This window comes from Setaria italica, chromosome VII (genome assembly GCF_000263155.2).
Source record: "Setaria italica strain Yugu1 chromosome VII, Setaria_italica_v2.0, whole genome shotgun sequence".
Taxonomy (NCBI): Eukaryota; Viridiplantae; Streptophyta; class Magnoliopsida; order Poales; family Poaceae; genus Setaria; species Setaria italica.
The window spans coordinates 21,620,430-21,643,383 of NC_028456.1; the positions used below are offsets into that span (position 1 = coordinate 21,620,430).

General features: G+C 43.5%; 2 protein-coding genes and 1 pseudogene across 4 annotated transcripts in view; 1 reads left to right on the forward strand and 2 right to left on the reverse strand.

Annotated features, from left to right (window-relative positions):
• Positions 1-552, forward strand: part of LOC101759255 (cryptochrome-1) — a 4,578-nt gene extending 4,026 nt beyond the window's left edge. Inside the window, exons 5-6 of one of the 3 annotated variants that reach the window (XR_215534.3) lie at positions 4-85; positions 259-552. Coding sequence is in view for 2 of the 3 variants with exons in the window: in XM_014805560.2 (XP_014661046.1) it covers positions 1-51; positions 259-310 (103 nt within the window). In the remaining variant the exon portion in view is untranslated. Of the gene's footprint in view, positions 86-258 lie in introns of all 3 variants that reach the window. The other 2 variants (XM_014805560.2, XM_004975752.4) reach the window with 2 other exon arrangements.
• A 1,577-nt stretch (positions 553-2,129) lies between these two features.
• Positions 2,130-8,528, reverse strand: LOC101760065 (ubiquitin carboxyl-terminal hydrolase 4). The gene is made up of 6 exons (XM_004975753.3): positions 8,014-8,528; positions 5,414-5,530; positions 4,142-4,240; positions 3,633-3,818; positions 3,362-3,543; positions 2,130-2,941 (listed from the first exon to the last, which is right to left on the reverse strand). Exons 1-6 carry the CDS (start codon positions 8,134-8,136, stop codon positions 2,542-2,544), a joined length of 1,107 nt encoding a protein of 368 aa, XP_004975810.1. The 5' UTR covers positions 8,137-8,528; the 3' UTR covers positions 2,130-2,541.
• A 7,119-nt stretch (positions 8,529-15,647) lies between these two features.
• On the reverse strand, positions 15,648-22,218 carry LOC101759016 (annotated as a pseudogene).
• Positions 22,219-22,954: the final 736 nt, after the last annotated feature.

The window sequence follows — 22,954 nt, forward strand, 5'->3', positions numbered from 1 at the left end:
GGCTCCACAGTCGCACCGGTTGATGAACTGGAGTCAGCTACCCCAGTCATTGTGAGTTCGGATGCACCATAACCCATTGTTCTCAGTAAGTTACATTGTTGTTGCCATATTGCAGTTTGCAGCTTATCATGATAATATGCATGATTAGTACAAAAGGGGATGTTTTGTGCTCCATGCAGCATATACTGTACAGAAATTGGAGACATGATATACTTGTGTAAAAAAAAGCACTAACATTTGATGAATTGTGAACTGCAGGACAACAGGCTGGGAACTGGAAAATTCCGTGCAGCCAAACTTAATTGGTTAGGGTTTTCTGATGGATGTGCAAACCAGGCAGCTCGTTCCTGTATGTGATAATAGTTGTGTAAATCTAATCCACTAGAACTTGTGCGATCGGTATAGGGTGGTTGGCTTAAAAAGAATCACTGTTGTTGATCAGACAATGAAGGTTTTCCTGTAATTTCGAGCTTTTTTCTTGGAGGTGTGTTATGTATGTAACTGTGCATTCCCTTGTGTTTCTCTGTTTGACCATCGGCGACCTTTGGTTACTGTTGTCAGTCTCGTTCTTGCATCGCTGTGTTGGGCTGGGGGATCATGGTTTTGAGTAACCTGCTTGCGTTTGGGGATTTGGGGGAAATGTTCTTTCACGTTATATGGTGAGTAGGTTAAGCACATAAATACAGCATGGATACGGTGAGATCTCGATCTATTTATTGGTTCTGGAGGTAGCACCGCCGCTGCCAGGCTAGAACCTGCACAGGCAGAGAATTGAACAAACAACAGAGCTAACGCAGAGGTTATAAGCAGCCATTGTTTAGTTACTGTCACATCGAATATTTAGATACTAATTAGAAGTATTAAGCATAGATTAATTACAAAACTCATTGTACAAATGGAGGCTAATTTGCAAGACAAATCTATTAAGCCTAATTAGTTCATGATTTGACAATGTGTTGCTACAGTAAACATTTGCTAATGATAGATTAATTAGGCTTAATAGATTCGTCTCGCGAATTAGCCTCCATCTATGTAATTAGTTTTATAATTAACTCATATTTAATCATCCTAATTAGCCTCCGAAGATTCGATGTGACACGGACTAAACTTTAACTCAAGGATAAAAACACCCCGTAAAGATAGCCAGTTATTTGTGCATTTCTACCCAATCTGACAACGTTCAGAGAAATAGAATCACGATGCTATTTTGCGGTCCTTGGGTAGATATTAGCCCAGGGAGCGATGGTTGAAGGAAAACAAGCACGTACTTCCAAGATCCAACGAACGAACATGTGCTGAACAAGGAAGCGTCAGGTCAGGCCGTCAGGGTCACTGTAGCCCAGCAGCAGCAGCAGAATCAGCGTAACACACAGCGGCGATAGGCCGACGACGAGCTGGCCTCACCTGAGCCTCGAGATGCCCGTTAGGCGTTGGCGCAACGGAGAGGCCGGACGGCGCTGGCCGGGCCCCGTCGGAGCGGCAGGGAAGGGAAGGCCAGAGGTGCCGCCACGTGATGCTCGGCCGCTGCTCCTCCCTAGCCCCCTACCGGCGGCGTTCCAGAAGGATTGCCGCGGCAGCCAAACCAACAGTGCACGCGAAAGCTGCAGCTAGTCTCGCTCCTGCCACAGCCTAACAGGGACGTGCGTGACGCTACAGAAAGCTGCGTCAGTCGCTATCGCGCTCACGCAGCGAGGGTGCCGGGCGGCTTTTATCATGCGGCGCAACGACGAAGCTTGGTGCCGCCGTGCCGGCGACTCTGCAAACCGCGCGCCGCGGCCGGGGAAACGGCCGCCAGCCCAGCCGGCGGGATGGTCGAAGCACCGGACGAGCACAGCAGTGTTATGTGGCACAGCGTGCTCATCCAGCAAAACTATCATGTGTTCCAAATGTATATTTACGGGATTAATGTGGTGATCAGTCTTGCTGAACACGTGAATTCCTTCATTACGGCAACCAACATGTACCCACGCTGCCACGCATGACTGGAAAACCAACATTCCTTCAGTACAGAACCAGTGAATGAAAGAGGAAAAGAAAAAAAAAAGACCTTTACATTGTAACCCCCCTGAAGAGCAGCGGTGGTGTGAAGCGGTACAAACAAGATGTAACATGATTCCAGATATGACATGTAAAACGAACCACACGCTTAACCGACCAAAGTTGACAAGCCCAAACATGTAACATGATTCCAGATCCCAAAGTCAGCAGAACTGGGAAATGCATCCAAGATTTTGAACTAGAATTAATGTACAGTGTGCCCAATAGCAATGTTCCATTCTTTAACAAAAAGATGTTAGTCCTGAGAAGAAACTGGTCAGGCGCACTTAAAACGATTTACACCTTATTGCATCACTGGGAGCAAGATTCCATTATCCCCTGTACACTGAAACCACCCAAAATCTGGCGTCCTCATGTCATACAACCTCTTCGATTGGCAATTTTCCATGGAGGTATGAAATAGCAGCTGTGTAGGTACAAGAGTGAACTTGCATGCTCCAAAGAGAGGGTGAAAAAGGAACAGGGAAGGCCAAGGAAAACAACCTAACTCTTCCCACCAAGGCCCTCGTAAAACAAGATATACCCATGGTCTGTGTTGCCCGAGTATTCATGTGAGGAACCGAAGAATGTTTGCAGGGTCTGCTCCTCGACCATCTCCACGTTTTCGTCGTCAAAGAACAACCAGTGGTTGTGGCTTTTGACGAGGCTCACATAATGCCCATGATTAGGGCCACTTCCGACGTGGACCACGACAGCGAAGAGGGAGTACTCGGTGTCTACGTCATCGGATGTATTACTGAGCTTCAGCTCCATGGGGAATACAACCCGGTATGAAAGCTTCTTATATCGGCCAAGCTGCTCAATGTACTTGAAGCGCTTTAGGTGGATCACCAATATGTGGGGAGCCTTCTTGATCTTCATTCTCTTTTGTGCTTCTTGCAAACTGGAATGGGACCAAATATTTGAGTTCAGAAGTAACAAAGAAATAAAGTCAAGATGATGGTCTCTTCCATAAGGTAGCTACAACTTGTACTTTTGTCAAAATCTACAAGCATAAATTGGGTTCACACAAAGTACAACTAAAGTCAAGATGGTGTGAAGGTAGCTACAGCTAAAGTCAAGATGATGGGAAGGTAGCTACTTCTTGTAATTTTGTCAAAATCAAAATTGGGTTCTCACAAACGTACGAGGGAATTGAGGTCACTAAGGGGTCAGGGCTTAATGCTATTGTGGAGATATACCAAAACAAGGTGCCCGCCAAGGCGCCAAGTAGAATGACAGTGGCCGGTAAAAGTGATATCTCAAAGCTAATGCTGATGATGAAGACAAGAAAAAGACAACCTAGGGGAAGCATGGTAGTTACCTGCAGCATTTGTCACAGAAGAATTTATCCTCTGCATTTAAAGTCTCTGTAGAGCAGAAGTTTTTCAGGCAGCTCGTGATAGAACTATTTTGTTCAATGTCAACACTAAGATCAAGAAATGTTTCATCTCTTGCAGTTACTGTTTCGCATCTTAAGCATCTTGTTTCATTGGTCAATATGCCCTGCAAGGTTTGTATGCATGTAAAGATGACGGGAAATTGAATCTAGAAGAAAGAAAAAACACAAGGCACTTTTCAATGAGTTCAGTCACCTGAAAATTCTTATGGACCAGGGTAACGGGTGGCTCCTTTTTAACTCCATTGGCTAAAGGTTGAACTGGACCATTTGGAGCTTTTTCAGGAGATGAAGATTGGGGGGAGTCCTTCGCAGCACTGGACTCCTTTTCCAGAATATCAACAAGTTCATTCAAAAGAAAATTTAAGAACTCGTGTGCATCCTACAGAACCATATGGGAAACATATGTTAGTCAAGAGAAGTGACTGCTTTGAGTCATCATAAAAGCTAATAATTCCTGAAATAACTGCATTTGAAGGTATCACAGTAATTAAACCATTATACAATAGCAGATAAATTTGAGAATGTGACAAGACAGGCAGTACTACACTACAATGATGGGACCACAATTGCTCATATCCATTACTTACAGCTAAAGTAAATATTTCTTTGGAGTTTGTTTTATATTGTGTCAATCCAATACGATGATGCTAACATACTACAGCAGATAAAACGAAATAAATTGCTATAACATGTGCAAGTTACCTGGTGCATGTAGCTGCGAAACAACTCATTTTGTTTCTTCACTCTCTGAACAAAACGTTTTGGAGCAATAACACCAGTTTTTTTCTTTGCTTGGCTTATCTGCATGATACACAATGAGCACCCATTATTTCATTCCTAACAGCAATATCTTGCACAAGTTTTAGATAACATATACAAAACACTATGAAGTAACACCAGCACACATGGAAGAAGTGAAATAATGTATTGACAGAAAGATGTCATGTCAAAGTTATTTATTTTAACAACTTTACTTGACAACAGGATCATATTATATGTCAGTTAATCCCATCACCCTAAGCAGGGTGTCCAAAAACCAAGTGTAAAACAAAGGCAGCAATGCTTTGGTAGCCACTACTATAAAGCGCATTAACTGACTTAACATGCCATTATTCAAATCCCAGCAATGATGCTATCCAAGCATGTAACAAGTACATGCATGATGCATCCATGAGAGTGGTATGTTGCATGCAATTCAACACATAGCGTATGTGGCAATAGCAAAATCACCACTAACAGGGGATTTCCAGTTCTTAAGATAAAATAAATAATTAAATGAAGATGATCTAGCAGAATGTGGCTTTTCATTTTTCATCAGTATCATCTCTTTAATTATGAAGCAAAAGTAAATCCCCGGCACCTAAATGCATTAAAAGCAGCATAAGGAACATGAAATCCCACATAAATAAATAACTACATATCCATGACTAGGCCTCTATTGATAGTGCTATCCAAAGAAAACTATACACATACAGCTAGGGTACTGCACATGTTAGAAGTTCAGCGCAAATAATACAAGTTAGTACGCAGGAAAACAGCATATACCCTGTAAGGAAAAGGAGCAGTTAATTGGATACTTTGTACTCTTAATATGTCAACATCAAAATAGGCATCTGACAGTAACAAAAAATTTCATATATGAGTTCATACATAAACATATATAGACTATGAGAAGAAAGGATTTATTTCATTTTCAGCGCCAATCAGGTAAGCTCTACATAACCATCGCGTCTCTTAAAAGAAGAGTGAAAGACATAACATAAATTCTTCATACCACATGAAACTCAGAAAAAGCGCTACAATTTCCAGTCAAGTTATCTACTCATCATTTCAAACTCCAGTGGAAGTGTTGTCCAAGAAAAGACAATTTTTGCCAAGAAATTACACCACTCCATAGTCCATACTTTTCCAAAGTAATACATTCTAGAACTAGTTACATCATTTGGTGAAAAATTGATCCTACCTACACTTTACCTGCATAAAGAGGTCAGCCAAACAAGTCAAAAGATTTTCCTCTGCGTCTCCTGGATTTTTGTTATTTGCATAATATTCCAGTAACTGCTCCCTGAATGGAATGCAAAAATAGAGTGCCTGAAACAAAAATCACTGTCACGTTAATGTAAATAATGCACTCAAAAGAAATAATATAATGTTAACTGCAATATTTTGCACAGGGTACATATGAAAAGTAGAAAATATTGACCATTAGAAAATAATCTGAAGACAATGTTTTGCAATACTAAAATAACATCTCCCGTCTCTGTTTCTTTATGATGTACACTAATAAGAGGGCCATTTCTAACGTATTCTAGACGCGAGGTGGAGCGTGAGAATTTTATAAAGTGGATGCAGCATGTGGGTGAACAGGATTGGCTTCTTCATAGGCAGCAAATAATGGATGCGGCAATTCTGAAGCAGCACCTCTTTATGCCATGGTGAGCTGCAGATGTAGATTCATACCTCAGCACCTAATACTTTGTATTAATGAAGGGAAAATTGCCCATACCACTCTTTTTGAAGCAATTAGTAAAAATACCACCCCTTCCAACTGGATTTCTATTCCATAGGAATGAAGGTCAACGGGGCAGATTGAGATCAGATCAAAAGCACCATTATTTTCCTTCTTTTTGTCTTTCCCCAACACACTCTCTCCCGTGGATCCTTGTCCCCAGACGCTAGTGTCGCACCTCCTCTCCAACACCAATGCCCTAATCTCCTCCTGACGCGGCGATGCCTCCCCACAAAACTGCGCCTCCTGCAGCCACCATTGGCGGACCCGGCCATCCCCGATAAGGATGCTGCTCCTGCCGTCACCAAAGCCAGATCCAAGCTTCCTTATGCCTGGTTCGGTTAATCCCCTCCCCAAGGGGATTAATCCCTCCCAACCCCCCTCCAATCCTCTCCAATCCCATTCAAACCGAATAAAGCCTTATCGATGTTCGCTGCACAGCTGACTACTATCGAAACAGGTGTGTGTATGGTTGGATTTGGGGGGTGCGGGAGGGGGGGGGGGGGGGTTCTCAATCAGTCTCAATCAGCATGGCGCCCCCTTCATTGCCTTACTATAGTGGTGGAAGCATACAACAGGAGCTGTAACATGTCCTTCGCGATGCGCCGGACTCGGCAACACCCAGATTTGTGATTTGCCATGGGAAGGCAGCGGCAGGTAGTGCCACAGCGAAGAAGATGGGGTGGTGCCAGAGGTACGACACAGTGGCGACCCTGGTGGCAAGGGCTGCAGGGGAGGGTCCAGGAGGACGAGTGATCGGAGGAGGAAGACAACCCGAGAGGGACGGATTTCAGGGATTGGTGTGGGCGTGGTGCCAGAGGAAAGACATGGACCCGAGAGACAAGATCTGCCTCACTCCCCTGGCCTACCCACCACTTAAGGAGAAGGGGGCGGTGACAGTAGACGACAGACTGGTAAAGGGTGGAAATAAAGGGAAGTACCTAGTGCTAAAGTAGTAATCCAGGTCCCGAGTGATATGTTTGCAAAATGGAAAACGCTAAGTGAGTGTGGTATATAAGAAATTTGCCTACTATAAAAAGGAGAACCTGCAGATTACTAGCTACCTAAAATACTATAAAAAAAAAGCTATACTACTTTTCAGGTCACTGAAACTGCAAAGTTTTCAATCAAATGACTTAAGCAGCTGCATGTTGCCTAAATAGGTATCCAAGTCACTTCTGGCGTGACAACCCTGTGCTTGGCTTAAGTCCATGTGCAAGGAGATCTAGACAATATGCACATTACCTAATCAAGAGAAGTGGGTCACGGTAAGTCGGAAGTCATTCATTCACACAAAGTAGTGGTTTTCCAACTCAGAAAAATAAGAGTTGGCATTATGCCATACCTCATTAGCAAGTAGTCTTGCATGAAGACATTGAGACAAAAAGACATGGGTAAGATAATCACTTTTTGTCCAATATTTCGGTTACATGCACAACCAGATTAAATGTCCCATTTAGCGGATTCTAGAGCTATCGTATACGTGGGTGGCCCTAAGATGCAAGAAGCTTACTCTTCCATTCCAAATAAAGGTATTGTGCTACTGGTTGTAAGCTGTAACCATGCTAGAATGGCAAGTGCACAAAATGGCGGATAGCCCTACATTCTTATATATCTCATTGGACCACAAAGTTAATAGTGTGTGTAGAACTGGCATAACAGATATTCACATGTAATATACTAACCCAGAACAGGTCCTGTCATCACGTTACGCAAAGGATTCCAACCATCCAAACATATCAGCACACATGTTACATTACACTAGCACAACTTGTTTCTACCAAACTTTCAAAGGATACTAACCACATCAGCACGCATGCCACATTACAGTAGCGCATCTCGAATCCAGTAAGCAAGTACTAGACAAACATAATCACTAGCATTAGTCAAGGCTATAGAAACACACCGCATAAACAAATCAAGTATGGCGCCAAACCAGGCCATTTCGGAATGGATAACACTGGGCGTCACCAGAGAGCAAGCTACCGCAGCTACCACCTACCAGTACCAGAGGTAGCATAACCAAGCAGCAAATCTACTAGCTCCAGCGGAAGTGTATGCAGACCTGAAGGACACTGTTGCAGTAGCAGGTGTTGCCGAAGTTCTCGAGGCCGAAGTAGCGCTCGCCTTCCGGGAACTGGTCGCCGAGGGCCTTCTCGAGCTTGGAGCCGCTGGCTCCCATGACCATCCACCGGTCCCACCACCCGGAGGCGGCGCCGGCGAGGTACCGGAACCCTGACCCGAGCCCTGAGCGGCTCCTCTCGGCCGCCGACGAGGCCTCCACCGTGGGCGATCGCACCGGATTTGCCGTCCTAGGGTTTGGTGGCTCCCCGCGCGCGCGCGCGGCGGAGGGAGAGAGGTGGAGGAGGTGGGCGGTGGGAGGCCGATGCGAAACCCTAGGGGTTTCGATCCGGGCGGGCGAACTCGACGACGAGGAGGAAGAGGAAAGGAATCGCTACGGCGGCTGCTGCTGTCGCTGGAGCAGCTGCTCCTTTCGTTGGGGATTTCTCGCCTCTTTCTGGGGCGATGAAACGGGGGGAGCTTTGCTTGATTTAGATCGGCCTCGCTCGCCGTGGTTGTTCTTGCTGTTTGGTTCGTGGGCAAGCATTTCACTGGACCTGTGGGGCCCGGGCCTATCTGTATTTCTTTACTTCTCTTTCTACCGCAGATCTGAGCGGTTTGTGGCTGCTGTGACGTTGGAATCCATCGTCACATCGAATTACTACTAACCACTAAAAAAATGCAAGCTTCGTTAAGGCTACTTTGGATCATTTGGAAGGCCTGTAGTATCATGGTGTTCGATCATAAATGTCAAGCATGCCCCTATAGCGCTCCACCCTCTTTCTATCGTAGCGTAATGTACCCCTGTAAATTGAGCCTCGTGCTCTTCTTCTCAATCCTGCCTAAAAAACATTCTATCCAAGAATGCCCTATGAATGTCCGTTTGCATGGCATGCATTTCTGCCTTCATTCACTCCACATCAAAGGGATGACATGGCGTCGAAACCATATTAGGCCGATTAAAATCATGCCACGTGGGCAAATCCGGGTGGAAATCCCGTTGAGGGGCTAAAGTAATCCGGTTTTAATAGGAGAGGGGACTAAATTAAGCTAGCATTTTTTTAGAGAGTGGGATGGATAAAGTGGATAGGTGAGGAGAGTTAAAATGGATTTTTTTCAAATTTTATATCAACCAATTGCATGATTAACATTCTATGTTGAATTGTTGAAATAATATTTTTACAATGTTAAACTTGCACAATGTAAAATGTAAAACTAGTACAGTAAAAATATTGGATTCTGAAAAAAAATTCATATCATATCTCATGGAATCAATTAATTCTAATAAATATTATGATTTAAACGGATTTGAAAAGTGATTTATTATCTCCGTTCTAAACTATATTTTATTTTGGTTTTTCCATATACATAGTTTTTTCTATATATGTAGACATAACGTAGCATAGCGAAAGTTAGAAGAACCAAAATGACTTATAATTAGGATGGAGGGAGTAATATTTAAGAGAAAAATATGTTTTTAAGTTGATGTTTCAAATAAACTCACACTAAATCCTACCTGAGCCAACCAAAGAGCGGACCGTTTCACATGCCACACTAATTAGAGCGCGCCAAGAGGGCTGCTGACGCTCGATCCTCAACAGCCCATCCCCCCTCCCCCAACTTTCCTTTTTCGAAATATAATAACTTACATAGATAACTCCGATACATAACTTCATAATATAACTTTTTAGCACAATTTTAATAGCGTGCATAACTTATGCGTACAACTTCTAGCCTATGTACAATTTGTAAGAATAATTTCATTTTTCTATTTGGAAAGTTGTAACATATGCACATGATTTGTACGAATTTCGCAGTACAACTTTCATGATATGCACAAATAATATTTATCACAACTTTCACAATAAATTTGTTAAAAAATTATGAACATAACTTATAGGCATATACAATATGTACTTAGTACAAATGGTATGAACAATAATTGAAATTGAAAAGAAAAAAACACACGCGGGTGCGCACAACAGCACCGTTGTTCCGCGTGAGCCATCACGTGCGCGTGGGCCGTGGGGACTGTTCGGCCGCTCGCATCGCGCGCCACGAAGCGTGTCAGCTTGGGCTTGTAGAATCCGTTTTGCGCCATTTCACCCTACAAAAGACCGCCAGTGTAGGTGCAAACTTGATTCTACACGCGAGCGTCACAACGCTCGATTCCACCGACCGTCCTGCCTCCACGTGCATGGAAACCACAGGAGTTAAAGCTTAACGGTCCGCTCAACACTCTCTCCCCCCAGCCTCCATCCAATTTCTTTCCCCATTTTCTTCGCTTGACGCTTGCAGATCCAATCGCTGGGGGAGTGCACGCGCGCATGGGACGGGGCAATAGGCAATAGCGGAGCGAAATCCAGGCGTCGGTCGCCGGCAGGCAGCGAGGCTCGACGGCGGCTTCGCAGGCGGCCCTTCGCGGCGGCACCGTCGGAGAAGGCTCGTGGCCCCCGTGAGCTCCGCCCAACGATGACGCGCTGCGGCTACCTGCGCAAGGGAGCAGCGGCGCCCTAGCCACCGCCGGGAGGGCACGGTGGCGCGACGGGCGGCCCGGTAGAGGAGCGACGCGATGGCGGCTTTTTTCTTCTTTTCTTTTAAGATTTTGCTTTCCAAACTTTTGTGTATAACTTTTTTGCTATTTAGTTCCTAAATTTGCTCCACAACGTTGTGATTCGAATTTGTTTCTGATTTTTGATAATTTTGTGCATAAATTATGTCCATAACTTTTGGTCAAAAGTTTTGTCACATAATTTTGTTCATAAGTTCTGCACACAAACTTTTTTGTGTGAGAATAATTTATTCGTGCATATTTCCTGTACATAATCTGAGCATATAAATTATTCAAATTTTGTGTTCATAATTTATGCACATAATTTTATTTATGTATATAATTTGTACACGTAAAAAAATAATGAGAAATCGTTCACGTGGAGGGGTCCTCCCATCGTGGCCTGGAATATCCGCGAGGCAGACAGCATGTCGGGATCGATGGCTAGTACGCCTTCTAGCGCGCGCTAATTAGCGACTCCCCCAGGCCGCGTGAGGCACGGAGGAGCAGCGAGCGGTCAACGAATATGTCTGCCAGGCACCGCGTGCACGAGTATTAAAGCAGCAGCGGACGGCAGGAGATAAAGGATGGGGCAACAACCGGTTGTGGTTATGATTTTTCGCTCAACTGAGTCCATGTTTGTACTCTATCTTCGTACAGTTGTGCTCGTACTCGTCCTATCACCTCAGCTTTGGTATCTTATGTAATGGGTTTTGTAAATAGTCTACATTTAATACTCCTAATTAGTATCTAAACATTCGATGTGACGGGTGCTAAAAATAAGTCAGTGGAAGAAAACGGGGCCTTTAGCTCCTGTCACATCGGATGTTTGACACTAATTAGAAGTATTAAATATAGGTTAATTATAAAACTAATTGCATAACCTCTAGACTAAATCGTGAGACGAATCTATTAAGCTTAATTAGTCCATGATTTGATAATGTGGTGCTACAGTAATCATTCGCTAATGATGGATTAATTAGGCTTAATAGATTCATCTCGCGATTTAACCTAGGGGCTCTGCTATTAGTTTTGGAATTAGCTCATGTTTAATCCTCCTAATTAGCATCCGAACATCCGATGTGACAGGGCTAAAATCGGTATTAAACGCCACCTTAATCTACTGAGATAAACTGTACTTTCTGTTAACATTCTTACTTAGTTTTTTTTATCAGTACAAGGACTCAAGGAGAGGCGAGAGTTGTGTTTCCAACTTTCTATACCGCACAAATCACAATTCGAATGAACTTATAAGCCATTCTTATTAGCACTTCAGTGCTTATTTCAGTCATTAGAACTACTGTTCCAATGCTGGACTTGGATGACGCATTTGAGTAGAAGAATGACATTGCAAAAGCTGTTGAAGAGGAGCTTGAAAAGGTTTCTGTCACGCATTTGTTTTTAACTACTTGTGTTGAATTTGTTTTAGAGCATGTAGAATCTTTTAACTTACCTGGCTTGTTTGTAGCGTCGGCAATGTCTACATATGGCTATGAGATCGTTGATGCTAAGCCTGATGACCGTGTCAAGAGAGCAATGAACGAGATCAATGCACGCAAGTGCTTTACCATTCGCATAAGCATCAGATTAAATTGGCAACACAACATTTGCTTGGGCACATGCATCTATGAGTTTTAGCGATTAATCTTACATGTTACCCTTCCAGTTGTATCGTACAGCTGCTAGGATGAGGTTGCCAGCCAGCGAGAAAGCTGAAGCCGAGAAGATAATCCCAGATCAAGAAAGCCGAAGGAGAGGCTAAGGCAGCGTCAGGCCATCGTGGACGGGCTGAGGGACAGCATTCTTGCCTTATTGGACAACGTCCCTCACACCACTGCCAAGGATATCATGGACATTGTCCTGGAGCTGTCAAAGATGTTGCGGCACATATAAGAGATGGCTTCATGCAGACCAATCTGCAGTGAGAGGGCCCTGAGAAAAGAAAGTATTGGTTTTGATTGCAAAAAGCAATGTTGAGGGCACCAGTTATGTGGTGCTTTAAACTTTTGAATTATACGATATAGCTAGACTTGCTCACTTGCATGGATTCTGAATGGTCAGTAGGCTTTTATATTGACTGGAGCACTTGCGAGTGAGCCTGGATATCCTAAATGTTTGTGTGGAAAGTCCGTTTGGATTGGACTCGGAGCATAATATTGAAAGCGCAGCTTCTGAGAATTCTGTGTTTTTTTTTATGTTTTCTAAGTGATGTTCTTTCGCAAAATCTTTGAATGACAAGATGTCTGTTGCTAGTGAAATTGTTTCTGTAGGCTCCATTTTGATGGACTGCAAAGTGGTATTGGCAAATTTTGATGCTCAGTTAGGTTGTTCTACAATTTTTTGTAAGACAGTGTAGTTAGATTTGTTGTATAGCACTTTTCGACAAAGAAAAATCATGTTACTGCAAAGTACGCTGCACTGATAGTATGCATAAACTTTTTGCAAGTGAATGCTAGGACAAGGTTTCTCGCACAATATGATGTATACAACACACCACCCAACAAACACATTTCCACATCCGCTATTATGCATCATGTAACAACGGAATATACCTACATAACGTGATAACGACGGGCCTAAAACAAACTTAGATGCAGTCAGTAATGAAAATACATTTCAGAGGTTTTGGCGAGAAATCCAATACAAGATATGAACATAGACTTTGCAGTCAGGAAATTTCTGAAAAATAAGTCATGTTAGCCATGCTAGAACATGAGAGAAATGTTCAGAGTTCAATGACTCAATGAGAAACTGATGGCCACACACGCGCGAGGGCCGTGTGACGCGGTCCCGCAATTGGCGCCACTCGCGCGAGGAGGCCCCGCCCCAATTTGGCCACACCGATCGGGCACCTGCCGCTTGCTACCCTCACCCGCTGCTCGCTGCTGCTCGCGTGGGGCCGCACGCCGCCATCCCGCAGTTGCCCGCCGCACCGACCCGAGCACGCACCGCTCGCTGCCGCTTGTCGCCCTCTCGGCCGGTGGCCAATCCTCGCGCGAGGGCAGCCTGCTGCCATCCCGCAGCTGGCTGTGGCACACGCTAGGATGTCGCATCGCCGCCGCTGCCGCTATAGATGGCTAGACGGGCCGCCCGGCCCTGGCACGAAATGGCCCGGCCATGACGCCTTTCCCGTGTTGTTCTGTCGTGCCTGACTGCCAGCCCAGCCACAGCACGAGGGTCCTTTTTTCTTGATCTGCTGGCACGGTGGCATGGCGGCACTACCGTGCTAGTGCTGGGCCACGAGGGTCCTTTTTTCTTGACGTGCCGGCACAGTGGCATGGTGGCACTCTGTGCTAGTGCTGGGCCAGGCACTACGAGCGCATGGAAATTACATCAAGATGCAAAAAATTAAAAGATTCATCACAGAAATCACCAAAGTCCATGAATCCATCCCACGAATATATGCTTATATCAAATCCATCACATAAAATCCATCAAAAATGAATCCTCATCGTCCGTGGATGGAGCAGCGGGAGTCGCTCCCGGCGGTGGAGCACGGTGGCGACGAGCGACGTGGCTCCCATGGATGGAGCGGCCGGCACACCTCCTGGACGCGGGCGCGGTGACCGTCTGCGGCCCCGGCCACGCCCCCACGGCAGCAGCTGGCAGCCCACCTTCCGGCCGCGGGCGTGGCGACCGATGGTGGCCACGACTGCATCCCTGCAGGAGTGGCGGATGGCGCCCCTCCCGACCGCGGGCGCGGCGACAACAGGAGAGAAGTGGCGGTGGCGTGAGCAAGGGGAGGTGGGAGGGAGTGGCGGCTGTTTGGTGTGGTGGGGGAGGGGAGAGGATAATGTTAGGTTTCTATATTTATATGCGGTAGTGGGATTGCTGGTAGCAGACCGGGCCGACCCAAAAATCGTGTCGTGCCTGGGCTAGCCCGTCGTGCTGAGGTTGCGGCCCAGGCATGGCCCGATGCTTAGGGCCGGTCCTGCTCGAGCACTATCTCTCTCATGCCGTGTCGTGCTAGGGTCGGGCATTTTAGGGACAGACCTAGTGCCGCCCAACGGGCCTGGCCCATCTAGCCATCTATAGTTGTCGCTGCCGGTACGCTAGACGAGGAGATGAGGAAGAAAGGGAATTTGTCTATATTGCTGTCTGCAAATTATTTAACACATCTATATATCTAAAATGCCACTTCACATCTTTCCCATCATACTCCTATACCACTTATACTACTTATGCATACTACCTGTATCATAGTTGAAGGTTTTAGTAGTATATAATTAATCTCAACCGTCAAATCCTTTCATACTGCTCTTTTTCGAATAGGATAACCTAGTATTGTGCATTGGAAAAAGCCTTTTTTCGAATAGGATAACCTAGTATCGTGCATCGGAAAGACCTGTTTTTGAAAAACTTGAGTTAAAAACAGTTGTAATGATTAAGCTGAACATCGACAGACCCTTTTTTTTCCTTCTCTTGATGCAAGCAAGACACGCGGCTGAGACAAGTTGGTTTTGCTATTATGTCGATTGAATAAAAAATTTGATACCACTGCGTGTGTTCCATGAATATAAAAGATGTGTTTAATAGTTTTCTTTTGAAAACACGGGTGTCACGTACACTCGACTAGTTTCACTAATAAAGCACGGAAACTTATCTCAAGCACTCTCAATTTTCAGGGTCAGTTCTACGTCCCTTCTTTGTGAAAAGCATACCATTGCATTTTACTAGCACTAACATCTGAGAAGACGGAGTATGGTTTGTGACCAAGGAATACTCGATACCTTCATCAGAGGAAAAAAAAAGTGGAGCACGTTGTTATGCTTATACCCCAACGGAAGTTCACAATCTCTAAAGATTTACAATAATCATTCTGGGAATGGCTGGGAAATTCCTCCATATTTGTACCTAATCCCTAGAGCTAAAATAATGGAGAGAAGATGCGTAATGTGAAACAACAGCGCCGCAAGACTGTGATGCCCCGCTGAACCGAATATGTAAAAGACAGTACAAAGACTTGCTTATCACAATAGTTTACAATACGAGTTTGCCACACCTAAGTTTATTAAGTCATAAAATTGTTTGATTGCTACAAGTCCATGACTCTAGACACCCAAGTTCTTACTCTGCCCACTCGTTAGTCACAGAAAAGTCCCATCAGGCAAAGTTGACCAAGTAACGTTCACTGAGATTAAGGAAAAATCAGTCTTTATTTCCTGAGTATCATGCCCATGGGTTTTGGACTTGAAGGAACAGCAATGTTGGTTAGAACTGGATAACAGTGAGGCTAATTTGAACTTCAAATCTATCGAAGAGTCCCACATTACAGCAACCACAGACCTCTTTAAGTCACATGACTCAAGTATGGCACCATCAAAGAGCTGGATTTCCTTATTCAACCCACTGGTTAAACAACCGAGAGACAAATTGAAACTGCTTTGCACTTCCGATATGAGGACCTCTACAGTCGCCTCAACTGCATCATCAAGACGTGATAAAGTTAGGTTAACTGCACCGCAGTCACCAGGGATGCGAATTGTAAATGGGCAATTCCAAATGCCTGCAGGGCCTATCATTGATGCACCATCAATCAGCTGCAGGTCATCCTTTTTCTTGTTAGCCTATCTTGATCCTCATGTCATATTCGATTAGAGTAAGGTCCATCATGTCTATCCCTCGCCTAGGGCCAGCCATGTTGATGAGAGAACCCTACAAAATTATCATATTCAGTAGCTCTTCGTATTAAAGTAAGAAATTTCTAAAGCTAAATGCTTCCCTTCTGTTTTCATTTGTAACATTTATTTAAAGGAATATTTTACAACTGAGAACCAAGATCTTTGTCACGTATCAAACAAAATGGTTACAGTGTGCATAATGGTTAGTGAGCGGGGAAATCGGCCCCTATTATTAATATGCTTTTGTTTCAAATCCCAAATATTTACATGAGGCTGTGTGAAATGAAAAAGAAACAAGAATGATTTCAGTGGTGATGGGATCATTAATGCTATGCATCATATGCCTATAAACAAAGAAAATCAATTTTTGTAGTGTACAAAGCAGCAACCAGAGTCTCCAAAACTAATCAGTATGATTTTGTTTGGAATATGTGACAATCCCTTAGTTTCAAAATTCTAATCTGTGATCATAGTAAACCATCATTTCATAATATAGTATTCCCTCCGTTAATCAGTGTAAGGCACGTTTTGAAAGGAGAAAGTCTTCAAAAAGTAGATTTTGACCTCAAACTTTTCTTACATTATATTACGAATTGCTACAAAATCAACATCATCTTAAAAGTAATTTTGAGAATCAATCTACTGATGCAGCTTTTGTACATTAAACATATAATTTGACTATTGGTGGCCAAACCTTATAACGATTGGCGTTTCCAAATAAAAATACGCTTTACATTGACGGGCAGAGGGGATAGTGGCTTACACAATGCAAAGTATTATATACTATTCCTATGTTTTGACAGATTAATCACATGGAAGCATTTTTTCTGGCAGCTAAGATAAGTATTACATGGGAGTTATAGCACAATATATATATCTATGGAACAACACAATAAACTAACCCTATTTATAGTTATTGAGGAAATCAAGAGTGCAAATGAGCTATGTCCGCTAAATAATTCAATAGCACAGTTAATACAAAAGAGATTAGTAATTGCAGTGTACCATCGAGAGCATGTAATGATCCAATCTCATAATTCTATCTACGCATGTGATAAGTTTAGCCTTACATTATGAAATGAACAATGTAATTCTATCTACTCAACTCCATCAAGTATCGATGTTCATCTACCTAATGCACTTAAATACAAAATTGGGTATTTGGCTCCCAAAGTATTCCATACCATATAATCTATTGTCTAAATGATTCTCAAGGGATGGGTTTTGGTGGTGGTTTTGCCCAAGTGGCAGCAACCAGCTAACAAGCCATGTGGGTGAAATCACCTCCAAAGCTGCTCCAAGGTGGTTTACACTTGAGGGGGTTAAACGGATTAACATCAATACTAGGGGGTGTTAGGTAGACTTATCCCTTGAAATAATTGAAGATAAGTATGGATGTGATCATGTGCACATGCTCCACAATGATGGGTTCATCCCTGCTAAAATTGACGACATAATTGAGCAATGGATCCACATCATCCCACACTGTTATGTATCCATATAACTCTACTAAGCCACCATCCACAGGAAGTTTATCCAACTCTAATGACAAAATTTGCAGCATGCGACCAGGATTATGTAGAATGCAAATTCCATCGTGAATGATACAATTTGTGGGATCTGATAATGCCAATGCCTCCAACCGAGCTTCATAAAAAGTAAAGTCATACTATAAGTTTGTTGGAAAACTAAAGTTATAAAAAGTAAAAAAATAATATTCGAAAAGTAAATATACTATTTGAGGATACATGGCCCTATTGGAAAATTTTTCTTTTCATCTACTAAGTAGAAACAATCTATGCTCTTTTTACTAGGAATTGTGCTACCTCGTGACTTGTGAGTTCTTTAGAAACACCCGTAGAAAGCATTATCTCAAAAAGCTTATCGGCTGCTTCCAGTGGAAGTATTGAGCATGGGGCTAACAAGCATTAAAGGGGATATCGATACAAACTGTATGGCCTCATTTGTCCCAAAACATACAACACGTGTCATCTATTTAGATGAGATTGGTGTGCTAGGAGTTGACCGGGATGATTTCCAGTCCGTGATGCTACAAATCAGTGACCTTTAGTATCACTGCAGAAGAGGAGGGAGGCGAGCAACCTCTATCCTTCAAATGGGATAAGACTCCTAGTATCACCTACAAGCATATGGCATCATTCCACTTAAGAGATTTCGGTGAATGAGATAAAGACTAATGGGCCTCAAATCAGTGACCTTTAGTATCACTGCAGAAGAGGAGGGAGGCGAGCAACCTCTGTCCTTCAAATGGGATAAGACTCCTAGTATCACCTACAAGCATATGGCATCATTCCACTTAAGAGATTTCGGTGAATGAGATAAAGACTAATGGGCCTCCTGTAAACCCACCCTATGCATGATGAAAAGGCAGGTACGCCTAGAAGGTCAAGGAAAGAGCAAAATCATGAGGTTTCCAGGGAGAAACAAACATCCATCGTGGAGTCACAATACAGTGCAGCTATTGCAACAAAATGAACCACAACAAGAAGGGATGTAAGTTAAGAAAAGCTGGTATTAAGCCTACAAAGATAAAGAGAAAAGATACAAAGATGCTTGGACCAACAGGGTAAGGAGGAACCAATAATAACTCACAACCAGACTACTTCTAGAGCAAACCAATATACCCTTTCCTTTACCAGCCTTCTAGAGTATGGAACTTCACTTCTAAATGCTATTTTTTACCTTGTGACAGCTAAGGCGTCCTGTGTGTGCATTCATCACTCAAAACTAAGAAATTACTCAGAGCAGCAGCAAAGCACCTCTTCCTCACTCCACTTTCATATCCAACATGAGGTCAGAAGTGATTGATGTTCCACACACAATAGCAAGCAGGGAGGTTAGATGAGCACTAAAGAGGGTTAGGGTGGTGGGTTCTATAAAGAAAATAACAACCAAGAAACATTGAGTAGGGGCTTTGCTGGAGTTGTTCTTAAAACTAAATTTTATCATGGCAAAAGAAATCTCGCCACACCTTTTAACTCTATGGCATGTGGAGCTTAAAAGAATCTTACCTATGGTTATGGTTAGTTGCCACCAAACACACCAACTTGGTCAATAGGTGTAGCAAAGTGTGGCTGCGAACCAAACACTCCCAAATTTCCTTACCACACTTTTTGACCTACCACACTTGCTAAAAATTAGTGTCAAATTGTAGCTAAGTAAACAAACATGCTCTTTCTTTCTTTCACGCAAGTCTCAGGGCGCACAGGAAAATTCAGAATTTTTCGGTGGTGTACTCACGAAACAGCAGAAGCACTTACTCGTTCTCCTATTCTATTTTCTTTTTCTTAACTAGTTTCTACGTGTGTGCGGGAAACAGTTTCCTCTTGGTCTCAATCTTCATGTTTACAATCGGCTTAATATACGTTTTTATGCTTAAACTTTGCTCCAAGACTCGTATTTGTCCCTAACTACCGATTCAATTTCGGAATAAATATGCTCAAACAGTGGAACTCACTTTTCTCTTCACTCTGGAAACACATGGCTATTAACTAATATTTATGCTCCTTTGCACATATGAAGCCCGAATGCAATTTATTGATTGGTTTAAACATATTTCAATGCCTGATGACATTAACTAGCTCATTGTAGGTGATTTCAATCTAATCATGAAAATTGAGGACAAACAAGCCAGGAGCAAACATAAAACAACATCCTACACTTCAATGATGCCATGAGTGCCTTGAGGCTAATGGAAATCCCACTTAAAGAAGACAATTCACCTGCTCAAAGAAGCAAGAATCTCCTTTACTAGAAAGGTTAGACTGGTTACAAAATCCTATCCTATGACTCTGGCTCACTTCTTAACCATGGAAACTTAGGACCATGTCCCTTCCATGTATAATTTCTATCAGCACTGACATACCTAAAGCAAAAAATTTCATATTTGAAAACTACTAAATGGAACATGAGCACTTTATGGCAGTGGTGCAATATGCTTGACCTTTACCTATGCAGCACTGATTCAGCAAAGATCATTATAACAAAACTAAAAAACTCACAGAAGAGTTCTAAAAGCTTGGAGAGCAACTATCTCTAGCTTAGCAGAGTCTATCTCCAAAATTAAGCCATTGATTAAAGGGAAAATTGGTTGCATAGCATAGAAAGATCACTACTTTCATAAAATACATTGAAAGATCACTACTTTCATAAAATACATTGAAAGATCGCGGTTACGTAAAATAGAAAGTGGTAAACCATTCCTGAAAATACCATTATGTTAACTTTTATGGCTAACAGGAACTTTTTCTGTCTATTGTGCAATGTGAATTGTCATTTCTACCCCTTATCTTCTTCCTTTCTTTCTCCATCTCTCCCGTTATAGTAGCAGCCTAGCAGGCCATGCCATCCATGGCGTCCTCCGCTGTGCTGCTTGCGAACCAATCTCGAGCGACAGCCAGGAAGCTATGCAGTCTATGTCGCGGTCCCCGAGGCGCTTGAGGCTGGAAGCCTCATGCTGCCTCCCATCGCTTGCTGCGCGGACTACACAGCCGTCGTCCTTGCCAGGGCCGTCACCGTGCTCTCCGTCGCGGCGGCGTCCGCGCTTGTCTCCTTCAACCCACACGTGAGGCAAGGCCGGCTGCGCCGCATCCTTAAGCTCAGCCCGCCCCTCCGTCGCCCAAGCAACCGTCGCATGGCATGCAGCCCAACCCAGCGTCTGTCCAGGGATGCGTTATGTGTTGTTGACTTGCTGATCGGCCGCGTTCGCCATGCGTATGCTGCCACGCTGGTTCTTGCGCTCTACATGCCTGTCCTCGCTCGCGTGCTAGGAGCCTGGGACAAGCTCACTGGGTGTCTGGGAGACTGGGACCAAGGAAAGATTGGAGAAGCGTCTGTTTTCATGGTTCTGATGGGTGGTGCGTGTGCTGATTGTCCAAGTTAACATTATTGATGGCAAATTCTAACGGATTGCTATTTTACATAACGTTTAATCTTTCAATGGTATTTTATGTGACGGCAGTTTTTCAATGCTATTTTGCGTTAGTGTTATGGAATCAATTTTCACAATTAAATTCTTAGATCTTTTGGAAGAATATTGAGACTTGACATTATGACGGGAACAAGGGTGTCCAATCTTCCGTCAGGTAAGTATAACTCTTGATTTTTGTGGAGAAACAACATTCACGATCCGGCTTCTAATCAGCAAGATCCGAACCCAGCAATCGTAGCACCACTTCTCCTCTAGTTATCAACCGTGCACAACCCAATTAACCTCACCACGAAAGCTAATCTCTGCCTGTGAATCAAAGAACACAAGCAAAAATAAGGTAGATGCAATCTGAATATTGCTAAATGCTAATAATATGAAGCACACAAGTTTGGGGGTCTCACAAACCGACAAACGGCTAAACTTTAATTTAAGCAAAACCCGAGTGTCTAGGGTGGCGGCCACTGAGTTTATACATCCAAGTGCTGGAGGCCAAGGGAAGGAAGACCTTGGGCACCCTTGGGGCATTCTCCTCCTGGTTGGGGCGCACAACGACTTGGTCTAAGTCCCAAGCAGACTTACAAGGCCTAAGGCCCGTCAAAAGGTAACGCAACACCCTGGCAGATTCTGTAAATCCACTTGTTTTAACGATTCTCATGAACTTCTATCGAATTTTGACATAAGACCAGTGCCATTGAAAAGTGTATTTTATCAGCTTTTCATGCATACGTAGAACATCCAAAACGGACTCCGTATGTGATCTGGGCATCAATTCTAAGGCGGACTGTTCTTGAACTCCGAGGTGGTCTCGAACTTGATATAATGTGGACCTCCAATTTAGCTTGGATGTTCCTTGCTGGTCCTCTCCGCCTCCGTACCTCTCCTCTCTTTAAGTACTTCATGATCCTCTCCATAATTCGTAATTATAATAATATCTTTAGGTAAAAATCTATTCTTAAAATAATTAAAAATAAGATATAGGGACGAGCTCACCTTATCTTTAACACGAATGGTCGTATCAAGCATGTCCTCATCGTCCATATCTCTCCTTATATATTTTCTTGTCACGTGTGTATCAATAAGAGTCATGTCCACGTCACCTTACACGAATGGAATTGAGAATCCTTGGACATGGGATTGGAGGGAAAGGATCCTTGCTTCAGTTACAGGCAGCACCGGCGAGTGACCGAGGTTGCTCGTCAACCATGGAAGCGGCGGCGGCGAGCTCGGTTGGGATCGGATTTGGAGCCCAGCGGCGTCCCGCCATCAGATTCAGGCACAGATCCGCTGACCCTAGCTGAATTCATGGATTGAAAGAGGGCCCGTTAGGGTCGTTTTTATGGGCCGGATTGGTGATCCAATGGGCCGACCTGCACCACGCCCATCTTTATAAATAGCACGATTGGCATTTATGGCGTGATGGCTGCTCCTACTCGGGGATCATTTGGAAGGCCTGCAACTGCGTATCGGGGGCGTTTGGTTCCTCGAGCTAAAGTTTAGTTCGTGTCACATTGAATATTTGAAGACTAATTAGGAGAACTAAATATGAGTTAATTATAAAACTAATTGCACAGATGGAGGCTAAACGGTGAGACAAATCTATTAAGCCTAAATAATCCATAATTAGCAAATGATTACTGTAGCAGCACATTGTCAAATCATGGACTAATTAGGTTTAATAGATTCGTCTTGCTGTTTAGCCTCCATCTATGTAATGGGTTTTGTAAATAATCTATATTTAATACTTCTAATTAGTATCTAAACATTCGATGTGACAGGGACTAAAATTTAGGGGAGGAACCAAACACCCCCATTGTTTGATTAT

Coding starts and splice junctions, on each gene's coding strand:
- LOC101760065 (XM_004975753.3), bottom strand. CDS start 8,136: ATGGTCATGGGAGCCAGCGGCTCCAAGCTCGAGAAGGCCCTCGGCGAC. Junction 5,531..8,013: donor ACTGCAACAGTGTCCTTCAG/GTCTGCATACAC, acceptor TTTTTGTTTCAG/GCACTCTATTTTTGCATTCC. Junction 3,819..4,141: donor TTCGCAGCTACATGCACCAG/GTAACTTGCACA, acceptor ATGGTTCTGTAG/GATGCACACGAGTTCTTAAA.